The sequence below is a fragment of the Podarcis gaigeae genome, assembly GCF_964106915.1.
Source record: "Podarcis gaigeae genome assembly, chromosome: 17".
NCBI lineage: Eukaryota > Metazoa > Chordata > Lepidosauria > Squamata > Lacertidae > Podarcis > Podarcis gaigeae.
The window spans coordinates 18,593,562-18,608,978 of record NC_139694.1 but is presented as its reverse complement, the minus strand read 5'-3'; the positions used below and the strand labels follow the sequence as shown (position 1 = coordinate 18,608,978).

Genomic DNA, 15,417 nt, shown 5'->3' with positions numbered 1-15,417 from the left:
GCCAGATCTCAGCTCAGGTTCCCAAACTTTGCAATTTGCCCTGAAACCAGAGGTTTTGGTGGTAGAGGACCAAAAATAAAAAAATCGGAAAGATTACTAATAAAAATGAAATACACTCATCCCAAAACCCAGAGTCCTATAAAAAGAGATTTGGTTCTTTTTAGTCATTACACCAAGGTGTTTTGTGTAATCCTGCATTTTAAATTGGGCCTTAATTGGGTGTGTGTACATATTCAACTAAAGAAAAGAATGAGACTTTGTAAAGCTTGATTCTGCACTCTTGAGGAACCAGAGATTAAGGGTGATTTCCAAAATATTACCAACCAATTATTACTCTTAGAGGGAGAGTAAAGAAAACACACAAGTGGCGAGAGGGCTGTAGCATAGCTCATTTTATTGTTTAAACAGTTTTTGCATAGGAAATATATCTGCTTCCAGTAATTGACTGCAGTATGAGCAGCTGCTAGCAGTATAGGCTGGATATAACAGTAAATCACATTAACTCAAGCTTGATTTACACCAGTTTAAAACTTGCGGCAGCTGAGTTTTTGCAACCTACAGAAAAAGTACCCCAACAAAAACTCCTGTCCTCCAAAACAGGCAGAACTCTCCTCCCGGACAACCCTGGCTTGCAAACCTTTTGGCTCATAAGAGGGCTCTGGTTGCCTGAGGCCCCAGTTCTAAAAGTTAAGTTTGTAGAGTGTAAATACATCCTAGGGTAAAATGTCATTACACCAAGATTGTGCATGCTTTTTTTTTAAAAAAAGAGAACAAAACAAACAAACTGAAAAACAAAACAAAAAAATCCAGAAGTACAGCTGTCAGTATATGGGGCCTCTGGCAATGTGGGGAGGAGAGGCTGAGACTGGGGGTGGGGGGCGGGAATGCCAAAAGTTTTAAAATGGGTCAACCCTGATGTGTAGCTAGCAAGCAATAACTGACTACTCGTCACCTACAGTTGTACTAAATGTATCTAAAGAAACACACAGCCCTACAAAGGTTGTTCTCAGAGAAATATCATTGAGATTTGGGGCGTTTCTTCCCAGTTCACTAAAGTCCTATATGATATAAGCACAAATTAACAGCTTGATGAAGACATAATCTAATGTAGCTTTTGAGAAGCCTAAGCCTGGGATGGAGTAACCCCTCACATTCTACAATGTTGTAGTTTTTTTTCAATTTTTTTTTCATTTTTGAAGTAAATGTTATCTGAAACATATTTACAACTGAACTCAACAGAGACTGTGAAACTGAACAGGCACTGGTCATTTGTTTTTTTGTTTTTTGTTTTTTTATTTTCTTCTTTTTCCCCTCCCTCCCTCTCTCTCTCTCTCTCTCTCTTTCTTTTTTTGTTTTTGGTAAACATTTTTGCTGGTTTTTTTGTCTCTCTCGCTCTCTCTCTCGCTCTCATTTTGCATCAACTTTTAATAGTTCATGCAACTTCAATGCCCTCTTATGAAGAATGCATAATAAGCCATACTTCTTTCCCCCCCCTCTTTTAAAAAAAGTCCTTCTGCATATAGATACACATTTGCCACATCAGTCCCTGTAGCACAGTTTTCGAAACCATTCTGTCAAAAATACAGTAATACAAAGTCCAGCTTTAGTGTCACTAGCTCACATTTTGTTTTCCATTTACAGAGGCCACGTTCTTGTTCTGTTTCGGGGTTTTTTGTCATTGTTGTCCTGGAATTGAATCATGCAATAGAAGTGTCAAAGGCTTGGATTTGCTAGTGGCACTGAAGCTCCTTTCACAAATTCAACATACATTTGAATTTCAACACACAGATATTCCTAAGAGTAATAACTACGGAACCCTTTTTATTATATATATAAAAAAAACTACTTACAACCATTGAAAGAGGAGAAGAGGGAAAAAAATGCAACGACAACAATAACAACAACAAAAATAATGTATAAATTGACCATCTCCTACTTTGTCCCCTTTTTACTATTAACAAATGTGACCATTAGAGCTGTGGCATGGAAACAGTACAAGAGTTGTCATGGCAATAAGTTTGGCTGATGCAAAGGTCATTGTGCAGGGTCAAAGGGCAAACCCAGTGGTCCATGTTGTCCTCCAACTGCGGTGCTCCAGCACACCCACACAATTTTGAGGAAATAGGGGGGAAAACAGGGGGGACTATCAGAAAGTGCAAATAAGAAGGAGGCAGGTTTCAGCTCCTTCGGCATAGAGGACATTCAATTATGAGCTTTCGCTGTTCAACGTGATTAGCCTGCATTGTATTTTGTTTTATTTATTTATTCATTTTTAAGCATTTTCTATAGAAACCCAATAAAAAATAAAGAGCCTAGGAAGCATGCAGCTGGTAAATGTTAACAAAAGACCTTGAAAGGAACATGTAAACTATATTCAATGTCATGCTTTTTTAAGGCATTAACTGCCAGCAATGTTGTAAGAGTCGTTTCTTTTAAAAAGTCAATACTGTACATCGAATACGGGATAGCTCTCTGCAGCCTTCGCCATCTCACACAGTACACAAAATTTAGAGGGTTTTTTTTTTTTAGGGACAGGACACAAACTCTGCTGACAAAGCTCAGTCTGTTCTTGTGCAATCTCATCCATTTAAGTCCTTACGAATGTCCTAGTTGCAAATCCAAACTTCTGCTCCCTGAGGACACAGCTATGTGAGACATAAGTACTGTCTTAGTTTTCTGTCTGTCCTGAATGCTCTGTGAACCTACTCTTTAAATACCATCATGTAACAATCACAAAAACTTTTGCTAAAGGCCATATATACTAATAAAAATTAAAAAAAGACAGTGGTGCTTCCAACATTCTGAAATGCTCCAAAACCCAACTTTTCCAATACTAAATACAACAAAATAACCTTCATAAAATATAACTTTTCTCCATTTACAATTTCTTTTAAAAGGATTAGTAGCCTATGCTTTTCAAGCATAGCGAAATATCTCCTAACATGGACAGATTTCTTTATTTTATTTTTTTCCCGTTTTAATACATAAATTAAGAAGCTGGAGAGTTTTAACTCAAGTCCAGCTTCCAAACAAGGAATATTCTTGTTTACTTTAAAAGCGGAAATGGCACACATTTCCATTATAATTGCTAAAAATTAGCTTTACAAACGAGGGTGCTTTAAAAAAAGAAAGAAAATCTTAACAAAACTATACAGTGTACAAATTACTGTCTACAAGGTAGGTGGGTCCATTAAGAAGATTATCCATTCTTCTCGAACTGCAGCTTCACAGGTTCATTCACATATTTTAAATGGAGCTGCCCACCTGAACACACCTATATTGCTATATTTAATATTTTGCCATGTCTTTATGTACAGTCTCCTTCGCTGCCTTTCCCCCACCCCTTAGTCAAGCCTCAAACGTTCACGTCACTCTAGGGGAAAACACACTTCAGTGACACTGCCAACGGGCCAGGGCTCCAAAGCAACTGAATAAAAGGCAGAACAGTGCACATAGAACAGGGTGACTTGATTTAGTCATAGTTCCTGATGAAGGAAGGAGGCTCAGACTAGATTTGAGTTCGCAACATTTCGTGGAACAATTGAATTCTCAGCTTTAAGGAAATTTAAGAATAGATAGTATGTTTTTGATGGGTACAGTCATACCTTGGAAGTCGAATGGAATCCATTCCAGAAGTTCTGGAATTCGACTTCCAAAACATTTGGAAACCAAAGCACAGCCTCCGATTGGCTGCAGAAAGCTCCAACAGCCAACCGGAAGCCGCGGAAGCCCTGTCGTACATTCGGCTTCCAAAAATAGTTCACAAACCGGAATAGTCACTTCCGGGTTTGTGGCGTTCAGGAGCCAAAACGTTCGAGAACTATGCTGTTCGAAAACCAAGGTACGGCTGTATTGTTAAAAAGGAAGGCAGAAAAAAAACCCACAGAGATCACAGCCCTGAGATTACTAAACTTGCACATTAAGTGTTGTTAGGAATGATGGGGTTGGATACCAAAAATATTCAATGGGAATATATTGTTTTCGCAGAGCAAGTTAGCCTTCTATAAATAAGATGATCTTCTCTATTGTTATCAATTTGTTTCATTGATGCAACAATTGTTCGGGAGTTCATTTGAGTCAATGGAAATCAGAATTAATTAAATTATTGCACTTTAAAGTCTGAAATATATGTTTCAGTCAGCTTCACTGTTCTGAGTTTACGAAGTGTCCTGCATGGTCCATACCTGCTCATTGTTAACTGATAAGCCAAGAAAACAATAATGACCTATTTTATGGGGCCATAGCCTAAGGGATTTCAGGGAAACCTTGCACTTTTCAGTTATTTTCAGTTATTTCAGATAGCTATATATTTAGTGAATTAATTCTTGATTCAGCAAAATATGAAGCTTACATTTTTAAAAATTGTATTTTTTAAAAAATAAACCAGCTTTGCCACAGTCATTTGTCTTTGCTGATAGAAGTCTATTTAAAAATGTTTCAGCTGACCCTGCCTCAAAACTGGAAGTCAAGATAACTCTGGAAAAAGCCCACGTTCAATAGCTGCTGTTGTCATGCTCATCACCATTTTAAAGAGAATCCGAAAGGAAGAACACAACAGCAAGTGCAACATTCACCACTGGTGGCAATTAATGGGCAAATTGGTCGAAATGTAGCCTGTAATCCAAAAAGCCACATAGGTAACCCCATAAGTAAAGTGGGACTTCTAGATTCAAGGCAATTTTTACACTGGTTTCCAATGCAGCGTAAGGAAGCTGCTGTGAAGAAGTGACAAACTATTATTCATGGGCATATCCTGCAAGGAGCAGCAAAAGGGTTCACAGTGGCTCTGAGTGCTTTGCAGTTGCAGAATGTTATATTCTCCCAAACTATTCTCCTTCCTATTCTGAAGGGAAATGTCACCCTGTCATAGTGTTCATCCTCTGTGAGCAGTGTCTGTCAGTTCTAGAAAAAAGACAGGTTGGGAAACTTTTTGAAATGGATAACATTTCTTGGTAATTTTACTATAGTAGATAAAATTGCCTGCCCGTACAAAGCCAATGGCAGATAAAAAAACATGGGTATTGGGTATATACTGTATTTTTCCGTTTATAAGACACCCCCATGTATAAGACGCCCCCTATTTTGGGGGAATCCGATTTAAGAAAATGGGGGGAGATCTATCCTGTGTATAAGATGCCCCCAAATTTTGGACACTATTTTTTAAGGAAAAAAACCTAGTCTTATACACGGAAAAATACAGTACACCTTGGAGCAGCTTTTCAGATTATGTTTGGTATTCAGGTATAATAAGTACCCAAGGACAAAATACATGTCAAAATATCATGTCACTTGTGAAGAACACACACTTTAGCCCTGTCTAGATTCTGGTGTTCTACGGGGAGCGGAGGGGAGAAGAGTTTGACACATACTACTCAGCCCCCTCTTGATTGCATAATGTGCAATGAGGACAGTAGGCTAGGTTGGCTGGCGCCATCTTGATCAGCTGTCACACACAAAATACTACAATCTGCACAGGGCTAACATCCTCCCCGGTAGAATACAGGGAAACAGGGCCCAATCTTAGAGTCCCTTTAGACAAGCTGCATGGGAAGAAGTCAGTTTTGCCTCTTTAGAAGCATTGGTTTGCCCCTGCTAAGAACACAATGCAAAAAAAGGGTTCCATATCACAAATTTAACAGCAGTGGCTCCTTCGCCAAGAGAAAAGAGTCCTACTGGGGAATACCACTGCCAGAAGCAACTGCTCTGAATATGAGAAGATGTCATGAATAACCAAGCTCTCAAACAGAAGGACTTCACTAGGTTACAGTGGCTAGACTTTCCAAGGGTCCCTATTTACAAAGGACAGCCCCGGATTTACAGAAACCGTCTTGGTCTCTGTTTTGATCCCAGAATGTCCCCCTTTTCCTTAGGACATCCCTGTTTCCATCGGAGAAATGTTGGAGCCCCGAGTCAAGGAGATAAGCAGCTAAACAACCTTTAGGTGACATCTGAAGGTAGCCCTGTATAGGGAAGTTAATTAATGTTTTAATATATGTTGGAAGCCACCCAGAGTGACTGGGGCAACCCACTCAGATGGGTGGGGTATAAATAATACTATTATTATTATTATTATTATTATTATTATTAGTCCCTATTTTCATCGGAGAAATGTTGGAGTCTGTATGATTCTGTATTTTGCTCTTGGGTATCTGTGTGCAATCCAAAACATAGCGTAATAAGCTGATTTTGGAGAAGAAAAAAGTTTTATTGGTATGTTATTGTTTATCTGATTCCTACCTCAAAATATGCTTTTAATCATGCCATAGCATGGGGCAATATATTTTGTAAAAATTTTAACAGGCTGCTGCTCTCTGTGGGTCTTGGAAAAAAAATCGAGAGTTTTTTTTTTCTTCAAGTCAAGTCTGCCTCCAACGGAATCCATTATTAGTATTTATCATCATCATTATTTACCACTGTTATTTTAAAACCAGAAATGAGTTCAGCTTGCACCCCAGGTGGAAAGTTAAAAAGAGGACACCTTGTTGAGATATTTTTTTTTTATCACAGTAGGCAGAAGAGTCGCTTTGTAGCCCTCACCGGGCGAATGGTGCACTGCTTCACAGCTACACTGTTCACAAATCCTTCCCACCCACCCAGAATAGATAGATATATGTATGTATAAACAAAAACAAAAAATCCCCTGCCCATCTCTCAGTACACAAAAGGACCTCATCACACTGCAAAAATAGCAGTACCCACTTTGGTCAATTAAAACAAACAAACAAACAAACAAACAAACAAACAAACGAAAAAGCATACATTAATCTTTTGTCTTTTAAATCTGTGTACTTACCTAGAATAACCAATACAGCTAAAAAGCACTACCTACATAGGCAAAACTTGGTATTGCATAATTCGTATAAATTTGAATCCCCTCCCCCCAATATTAATTGGAAGATGAAAAACATGAAAGATTAATAGAAAAAACACCAAAATACTGAAAATATTGCTGGTCGATTACAATTTTCAAGCGGCAACTATACACAGCCATGATATGCTTTATAAATGTGAGATAAAGTTATAACTGCTTAAAAAATCCATGATGTCAATTTTTTTTTTCGTTTTCCCATCTTGGAGTACAAAATATTTTGTCATAAAAATGGTAAAGATTTAAAATGATAATAAATGCAGCAAAACAAGTGTAGTGATGTCACTTTTTTTTTTTTTTAGATTTCAAGGCAAGGCACGTTATGTGGACATTATAACTTCGTGCAAATTAGGATTACTGGATAAAGTAGTTTTAATTAAATTTTTTTTTTATAGAGACATAGAGGCAAAATGTATCCGCCCATGCACGTTCCTGTCAATATGAGAAATGTGTCGAACAAGGCTAATTTCTGAGAGCACCATGCAAAGATTTCAGCACCCTGTTATTAGACTTTCTAAAAGAGTGCATTTTTAAAAAATATATTTCACCCCCCCTACCCACCCAACCCAACAACCTGGCGTTCCCAGTTTGTAAACTGTAAGCTTTGTCCCTATGATGTGAATTTACCTCTCTCCCGTCTCTGTGATGAAGGTTTTATAGAACCTTTCCCATTCTCTAGGGATTCTTCTTGATGCAACCAGTAACTTTAAATAAATAAAATACCTCAAAGAGGCAGAAGCTAAAATCAACATAAGTGCTGTGTTTCAATCAATTTCTTTTGCTCAAGTACATGATTTGTCTTGATTTAATTAATGCCTTTTAATGCCCCCCCTTCAAAACTGAGGGGAAAATAGATTTGTTCAAAATACCTTTGAAATTCTTCTTGTTTTTTTTTTTAATCCCCTCAATTTAGAGTCCAAGGGCTAAAGGACTTATAACAATGATCCCCTTTAGATATACTTTTTTAAAATTGCACTTGCCTCTAAGTGTTTTCCTTAGTGGGGGGGGGGGAATTATTTTTCGTGTCTTCCTCTTTTTTGTTTTTACGGTCATATGAGAAGATAACACATTATTTAAACCTAAAGTGAGGCATCAATTCTATAAAATGCCTATTTGTTTAAATGACTTCCTGAACATTTCAAACTAGGTAACGCAGTAGGAAAAGGCTGGGTTATAAGGGCCAAAGTTAAACAAATTTGGATTGATCATTAAAGGCTAAATTGTTTGTTTTTTTTCCTTAGAGAGAAAAAAAAAACTTTTAGAAATTAAGAGTGCTGAGAAAAGCTGGCCCACTGGCCCCAATTCTCCTGCAACTCTGGTGGATGTCTCCTAGCCTTTGTTTTGAGAGCTAACTAGGAATAGTGATCCCATGCGTAAACACCAAGAATACTAAACCAATAAACTAGCTTATCATGCAAATATTAAGGCATCTAGAAAGTCAGTTAAAATATATTGTCAGAGACAGAACATCTATTTCCCAGTGGATTTCATAGAACAAAGGCTACTTAGGAGGAACATCTTTCTACTCATCAGTGAAATATCGTCGACCCTTTTTTTTTTTTTAAACATCGTTACAGTTTCAACCTTAAGGGAATTAGTGATTGTAAGTGCTGCAATTGCTGGTCTATGTTTCTTCTTTCTTCAGGTTCTTCTTTCTTCTTCTTCTTCTTTTTTTATTTGTCCCGTCTTCCTTTCTTTTATAGTATTTTGTTCAGTTTCAATCTCCCTCAGTTGCTTGTTTCTGCTTGAAGGAAAGGTTCTCCAATTAGGTTCAAACCATAATTTTGGACGCTTGTCGGCAGGATTGGTGTCCTGTTTGATACTTGAAAAGGGACCAAGCTAGCCCAGGTACCAGGACTGTTGAGGGAAAAGAAAAGAGAGAGCAAAATAATCGTTTAGAATATGGTAGCAGCAATAACCTAAAAAAAGAAGAATTAAGATTGGAACACCACCCAGCTCCATATTCTAACAATTCTTCTAACAGTGCATCAATTATAAATATTGAGATACAATATGCTACCGGTGTTATTTACGCTAATTGACCCATCCTAAAACAAGCACCATAGCAGTCTTGCAATCCAATAAACAAAGTTACCTGATTGTAAGTCCCACTGAACAAAACAGGCCCTGTTTCTGCATAGACATGTATAGGATTGCATTGTTATTCTCACGGCGGAGAATATTATGCCGGTTAACAGGCAGATAGGTCACTGCCAATATTTAATTATTTACTTATTGGGTGGTCTAAGGTTTAGTCAGAGTAGACCCACTGAAAGGAATGTACCTAACTTAGCCATGCTCATCGTTAACTGTAATAAGCCTACTCTGAATAAATCGTATTTGAAAAGCACCCATTGGAAATTGGATCATGCCTTGACAGAAATCCAAGTTCAAGTGAGTAGAAAAACTGGCTGTCAGAATCCACCTCCCTGAGTTGCTTTTTAGGAGTAAAGTTGTGAACTTATCTGGTTTTTTGTTTTCTTAAGGCTCATAACTTTCTAATGTTCAACAATATTTTCGTGGATTAAAAAAACAAAGTGGCATTTGCAACACCTTTCACATCTAGTGCTTGAGTGCAAAACAGCCAGATCTTTTTATGTTTGTTGTGTGTTTTTGGGGGGGTGACAGAAATATTCAATGCAAATAAATTATCGTGGTGACAAACAGGATTGTTGTTGCAGCATGACTAATAAATTTAATTTAGATGTTTATCTAAACCTCTCAAACTTCCCAACTTATGACTCTTAGAAATGCACCATGTAATATATTTGTCAATATTGTTTATGAATCCCAAGGGAAAGATAACTCTCGTACGTTAACACTGTGCAGATACCACAAGAATTTTATAACCCTCTGACCAGAAGTGTGTTGCGCAGCATAGGCCTTTCTTAGGAAAAAGTTAGCACTTTTCAGAAATGGTACTAGGCTGGGGAGATTACCCTTAAGGAAATGTTGCTTTAAAATGTCAAAGCAGTAGTATCTGAGATGCTTAAATTAAAAGAATAGTTCTAGGTTAGAACCCTGAGGCACATTAAAGACAAAGTACAGAGTTGCCACAAGTTAAGTTAAAGGTAAAGGGACCCCTGACCATTAGGTCCAGTCGTGACCGACTCTGGGGTTGCGGCGCTCATCTCGCTTTATTGGCCAAGGGAGCCGGCGTTTGTCTGCAGACAGCTTCCGGGTCATGTGGCCAGCATGACTAAGCCGCTTCTGGCAAACCAGAGCAGCACACGGAAACGCCGTTTACCTTCCCGCCGGAGCGGTACTTATTTATCTACTTGCACTTTGACGTGCTTTCAAACTGCTAGGTTGGCAGGAGTGCCACAAGTTAGACCCACTGAAATAAAGAGACATGACATGGGCCCATTAATTTCCATGGGTTTACTCTTGAGTAGAACTTAGTTAATTATCTGAAGAAATGTGCATGTACACGAAAGCTTATACCAAGAACAAACTTAGTTGGTCTCTAAGGTGCTACTGGACAATTTTTTATTTTTTATTTTATATATTTAGTTAATTATGACACACATTAAATTCATCCATTATTTTTGAGGCAATAGCCCATGGATTATGAGTGCAGTCATGGAGATTCCACCAAAAACAGCTTCCCTCTAGTGAGTGATTCCTACCTTCATGTGTAGTCATCACAACCTGCACGGTCCTCCCTGGCCCTGCTGGATATTTATAGCGGCCACTGATGGAATTGTGGCCATATACATGACAAAGTCCTCGTTAGTATAGTGGTAAGTATCCCCTCCTGTCACGCAGGAGACCAGAGTTCAATTCCCCAATGGGGAGAAGCGCACATTGTGAGGGACACGGGTGGCACTGTGGGTTAAACCACAGAGCCAAGGACTTGCCAATCAGAAGGTCAGCGGTTCAAATCCCCGTGACGGGGTGAGCTCCCATTGCTCGGTCCCTGCTCCTGCCCACTTAGCAGCTCGAAAGCACATCAAAGTGCAAGTAGATAAATAGGTACCACTCCGGCGGGAAGGTAAATGGCGTTTCCGTGGGCTGCTCTGGTTTTCTAGAAGCGGCTTAGTCATGCTCGCCACATGACCCGGAAGCTGTATGCCGGCTCCCTCGGCCAATAAAGCGAGATGAGTGCTGCAACCCCAGAGTCGGCCATGACCAGACCTAATGGTCAGGGGTCCCTTTACCTTTACCTTTACATGGCATATAGACAGCTTGGCTGCTTACAAGCATAGTTCTTCAAGTAGTCCTTAGTGTTGCTCTGCACAGATGCCCAGGTGGGACTGCACAGAGTCCACACACGAAAATGAGAATTATAATATAATGCTGACAGCAGCAGCACAACTGGGAACAAGCCCTAGGCTTAAGCGCTCCTCCCTTCTTCCTTTATGCACATGGCTTGATTCAGAACTTCCCAATTTGATCAAACCATCATTTGATGTTGTACGTGAACTACTGAGACAGGCTCACTTACAAGCAAGCTCACTTACAAATCAGGGTCCACAAACCACCATCTGAACTTGCAGTAATCTATGTTTTGTGCGTAAACATTGTTCCCATCAGACCATAGTTTGTTGCGTTTGAGTGCAACAGCAAACTAAGGTTTGAGCCATACAAAAAGTAAAGCACTAAATGAAGAAGGGAGTGAGTAGTAGGCTCACTTGTAAGTCTCTTAAGCCATGGTTTGTAAGACAGTCTTAAAGCTTCTGAATGCTTCCTGGTTATATCACCAAGATCGCCAGTGGGACAGTTCAGCAAACACAAAATCTGTACTATTTTGTCCAGTTGCTGCCCAGTTAATAAAATGTTCAGTAAAGTGGTTTCCTAATGCTATAGAGGTAGGCATAAATTTTTGAGCAGTGTTTTTAAAATACACCTATTAAAATTCATGACAAAAGAGGTAACTGTACAGAACTTTGTTCACTGAAAAATACTAAAGGAAGTATTGATAATAACCTATTGGCATAATGCTACTTAATGTCTTCTCCTTCCACTAACAAAAGGTCACTTCAGAGGAAATGGGAGAACAGCAGAAAGAACATGGAAAATATAAGTATAATACTCAGGAATACTCAGCTCTGTTTAGGGCATTTGAACATTGTCTAAGAGACACAAAAAATGTCTGATTTGAAAATTATGCCTTCCATAAAAACGATACCCCAGAATTACTTCAAATTATCTGATGGCAACTTCAACTTCTGCTGCTAATCATATATTTTCATTGCATAAGGGAAGAGAATAGAATTTAAAGTGAACATATTGTTTAGGTATGCACCATTTTGACTGTCTTGTTTAGCAAAGCTTTCTGCTTACGCACAGAGCTGGAAACCTAGCAAAACCCTGCAACACAGCCCCGTCACTTTCTCTATCCTCCCTCCAAAAACTCCCTCTGTTTTGAAAAAACTGGACAATTGATTTGTATCCTTCAGCCTTTCTGGGAAGTGCCTTACGTTTCTGGCAGCCCAATTTGCACTTATAGCCGTGTGGCTGTAAGTATATTAATCATGCATGAATGGCAAATGTCCTTTAGACCCCACTTCAGATCTAGAGCAGATTCTTCTATACATTCTAGCGACCAGAAGCTGAGCGCATACATGCTGGCTCTTGTAAACTCTTCCAGCACCACTGGCTGCTGTTGTTGCGGGATCTTACTATTCCTGATTAATATAGTGCTTGCCTCTTCCTCTTCCTGCCAGTCAGCTGCCATTGGATCCCAGTTCCCAAGCATAGCAAATGCCAGCACAAACTAAGGAACTTTGGCACTGGCACTATCGGTGAGTCTGTAACACAGAAGGCATGCATCTCTCACTCTCTCAAACTACAAGTCTTGGAGTTTCCTCTTCAAACACTGAGCCACATTCAACCACCAGTGTCTGGACTCCTTCTAGCTCAGCAGGGCTTCCTCGGTTTCTTCCCCCCATGTTCCCCCACATCCCAGGCTTGGGGGTGTCAGGAGAATCCCCAAACAGCATTTGAGAGGAGGAGAGGGGAGATCATTCCAACAGACACACAGAAATGCTTGCACCAATGCAGTGGGCTCCTAAATCAGGCATAGGCAAACTCAGCCCTCCAAACGTTTGGGGACTACAATTCCCACTATCCCTGACCACTGGTCCTTTTAGCTAGGGATCATGGGAGTTGTAGTTCCGAAACAGCTGGCAGGCCAAGTTTGCCTATGCCTGTCCTAAATGCTACACTGAATTCTTCTGTCTCAAAATGTTGCCTACTCTGTTCTCACACTGCTGCTCCTGCAAATATAACAAGCTATAGATAACCCCTCAGAGGAGAATAGGTTTCCATAAATATCCTCAAGCATGGTCTACAATTTAGCACTCGCTGCATCATGGTAATAATCATACAAGTCCAAACCAAGCTCATCTGAAAATCTACTTCTGGGTAATATGTCCCTTGTGGTTCAAGGACCCAATCCCCGCGCAGTGGAATGAAACACAAGGACACGTGATATAAGGTTAATGGGCAAGAAAAGGCTACAACTTTATTGATTACAGCAAGTGAAAAGGTATTGGCTTAGGCATTGGATTATGTAAGCTGACTCCACCCACTTTTTGAGGGGTGGGTGAGTCGGAAAACAAGGGGGTTTATTCACCAGTAGGTGGAGCCTGTTGATGCTAATCCAACTATAAGCTCTCCCCTGATGTCACCGAGGGTCGTGCCATGGCCGCCCGCCACACAGGCATCGGACAGAATACACGACTGCTGGATTCCTTTAACAGAATACCCAAAAATTGAAGGCGCAGGCGATGGCCACACCTAGCCCTTCGACACCACAACACATTATTCTAATGCCTAACCTACCCACCAATACCACGAAAGTTGTGATGATTGCTATGAAGTAAGCGAAAAAACCACAAAGCCTAATGCCAAATGGAAAAATTCCTACCAGCCCCCCCCCCCGGACAACCAGGGCGACCAACCTAAGGTCCATAGCAAGGCCAAAAGAAAACTGAAACCCTGCTCTAAGGGAGTGGAGGGTGGGTGACTCGCAACGGGACGACGAAAAGTAAAGGCTGGGAGGCTGGCACCGCAGCAATTTAGGCTGCTGTACACACCCCCTTGAAGGCACCTGGTTGGGTGCCTGCCGATGGGCATGGGCACCAGCCAGGTGAGTGGGAGGCAGGGGGCAAACACCCCCTGCTTGAGGCGGAGTCCGGCTCCCGGCCACAACCACTCCCCTCTCTTGCAGGGAGGAGAGTCTTTATTTTCCCATGGTTGGGCCATGAATGTACTCTAAGCCGATGTAATGAAAACTATTATCCAGTGCTTTTCCTGATGGTCATAATCCTCATGAGAACATATCCAAGAGTGCTAAAGTAAATTTTGCTCTTTATATCTCCGAGAAAGCTGAAGCACCACTTTAGCTAAAGGGGCCTTCCGCTGCCACCGCGCTGCCAGAGCATGATTTCTGTTCTCATCCTGAAGCAAAGTTCTTAACCTGAAGCACTATTTCTGGGTTAGCGGAGACTGTAACCTGAAGCATATGTAACCCGAGGTACCACTGTACATGGTTACTTGGCAATCAACTGAAAATAGGAACCTACAAACAATGGCGTTGCAAGGGGGGCAGTTTGCCCCAGGTGCCATGTCTGGAGGGGTGACAAGAAGGCACCCTGCGGGGTGCTTGCCCTTCCATCCCTGAGCGCAGCGACACAAGTGGCCATCACGCCACCGCATGTGGAGGATCCTCCATTTGTGGCTGCAGCTGTGAGCAGAGGATCCCACCAATGTCCGTACAGTGTTCGAGCGGCACCGGCAGCAAACCACTATGTGCAACACATGCACGGTGTCGCATGCAAGAGCTGTATGTAGCGACGCCGCACATGCGCTGTAGATAGCGGTTTGCCATCCGTACAGCGCTCGAGCGGCACCGGCGGCAAACCGCTACGTAGGGGCATGTGCGGTGTCGCGGGCATGTGCTGTACATAGTGATGCCGCACATGTGCCCTACGTAGTGACGCATGCACCATATAGCGGCGCAACGCATGTGCAGACGGCGTTTGCCCCGCCCTGGGTGCTGGTTAGCCTTCATTCACCCCTGCCTACAAACTTCTATCACAATGTTCCCCAGAAGTGTAGGTCATCTTAAGCCTACTATTCATTGTCTTTATGTGGGCAGTGTCACACATATTTATGTCAAAAGTTAGCAAATTTTCTATTACCAGTTCACCAAGAATGGATATACAGTATACTGTATTCCTGTGATTTCTTGGGCCACATATGCATTTTTTTGCAATGTTTTGTTTTGTTGATAGAGGGAAGACACCTAAGGTTACGTTGTAGTTTTAGGTATGAGGCAAAAATAAATTGTGGTCTAATTCCAACACAGATTTAGGGCTACGTAAGTACATCTAACCATGCTGGATTCAGGGCAAAATCTCTGTTATTTAGTTTGCTTGAAATGAGACAGTACTAAAACAAAGTAAGCTGCACTGATAAATGTTTTGCAGTTCACATATGTAATAGCACAGAAGAGGTTAACCTCAAAGCATTTCAGCTTCCAGGGTGCCGATTCCGGTTTCTGTGACAGAACCTTAACTCGATCCTTTTCAAAAGTTATT

The 15,417-nt window shown here is 40.8% G+C and overlaps 1 protein-coding gene across 21 annotated transcripts in view; it reads right to left on the bottom strand.

The window, feature by feature from the left end:
* Positions 1 to 377: 377 nt before the first annotated feature.
* Positions 378 to 15,417, bottom strand: part of NFIB (nuclear factor I B) — a 311,149-nt gene continuing 296,109 nt past the window's right edge. For 19 of the 21 annotated variants that reach the window (XR_014559362.1, XM_083719097.1, XM_083719098.1 and 16 more), the window contains one exon: positions 378 to 8,725. Coding sequence is in view for 18 of the 21 variants with exons in the window: in XM_083719097.1 (XP_083575223.1) it covers positions 8,596 to 8,725 (130 nt within the window). In the remaining 3 variants the exon portion in view is untranslated. The remainder of the gene's footprint in view (positions 8,726 to 15,417) is intronic. The other 2 variants (XM_083719093.1, XR_014559361.1) reach the window with 2 other exon arrangements.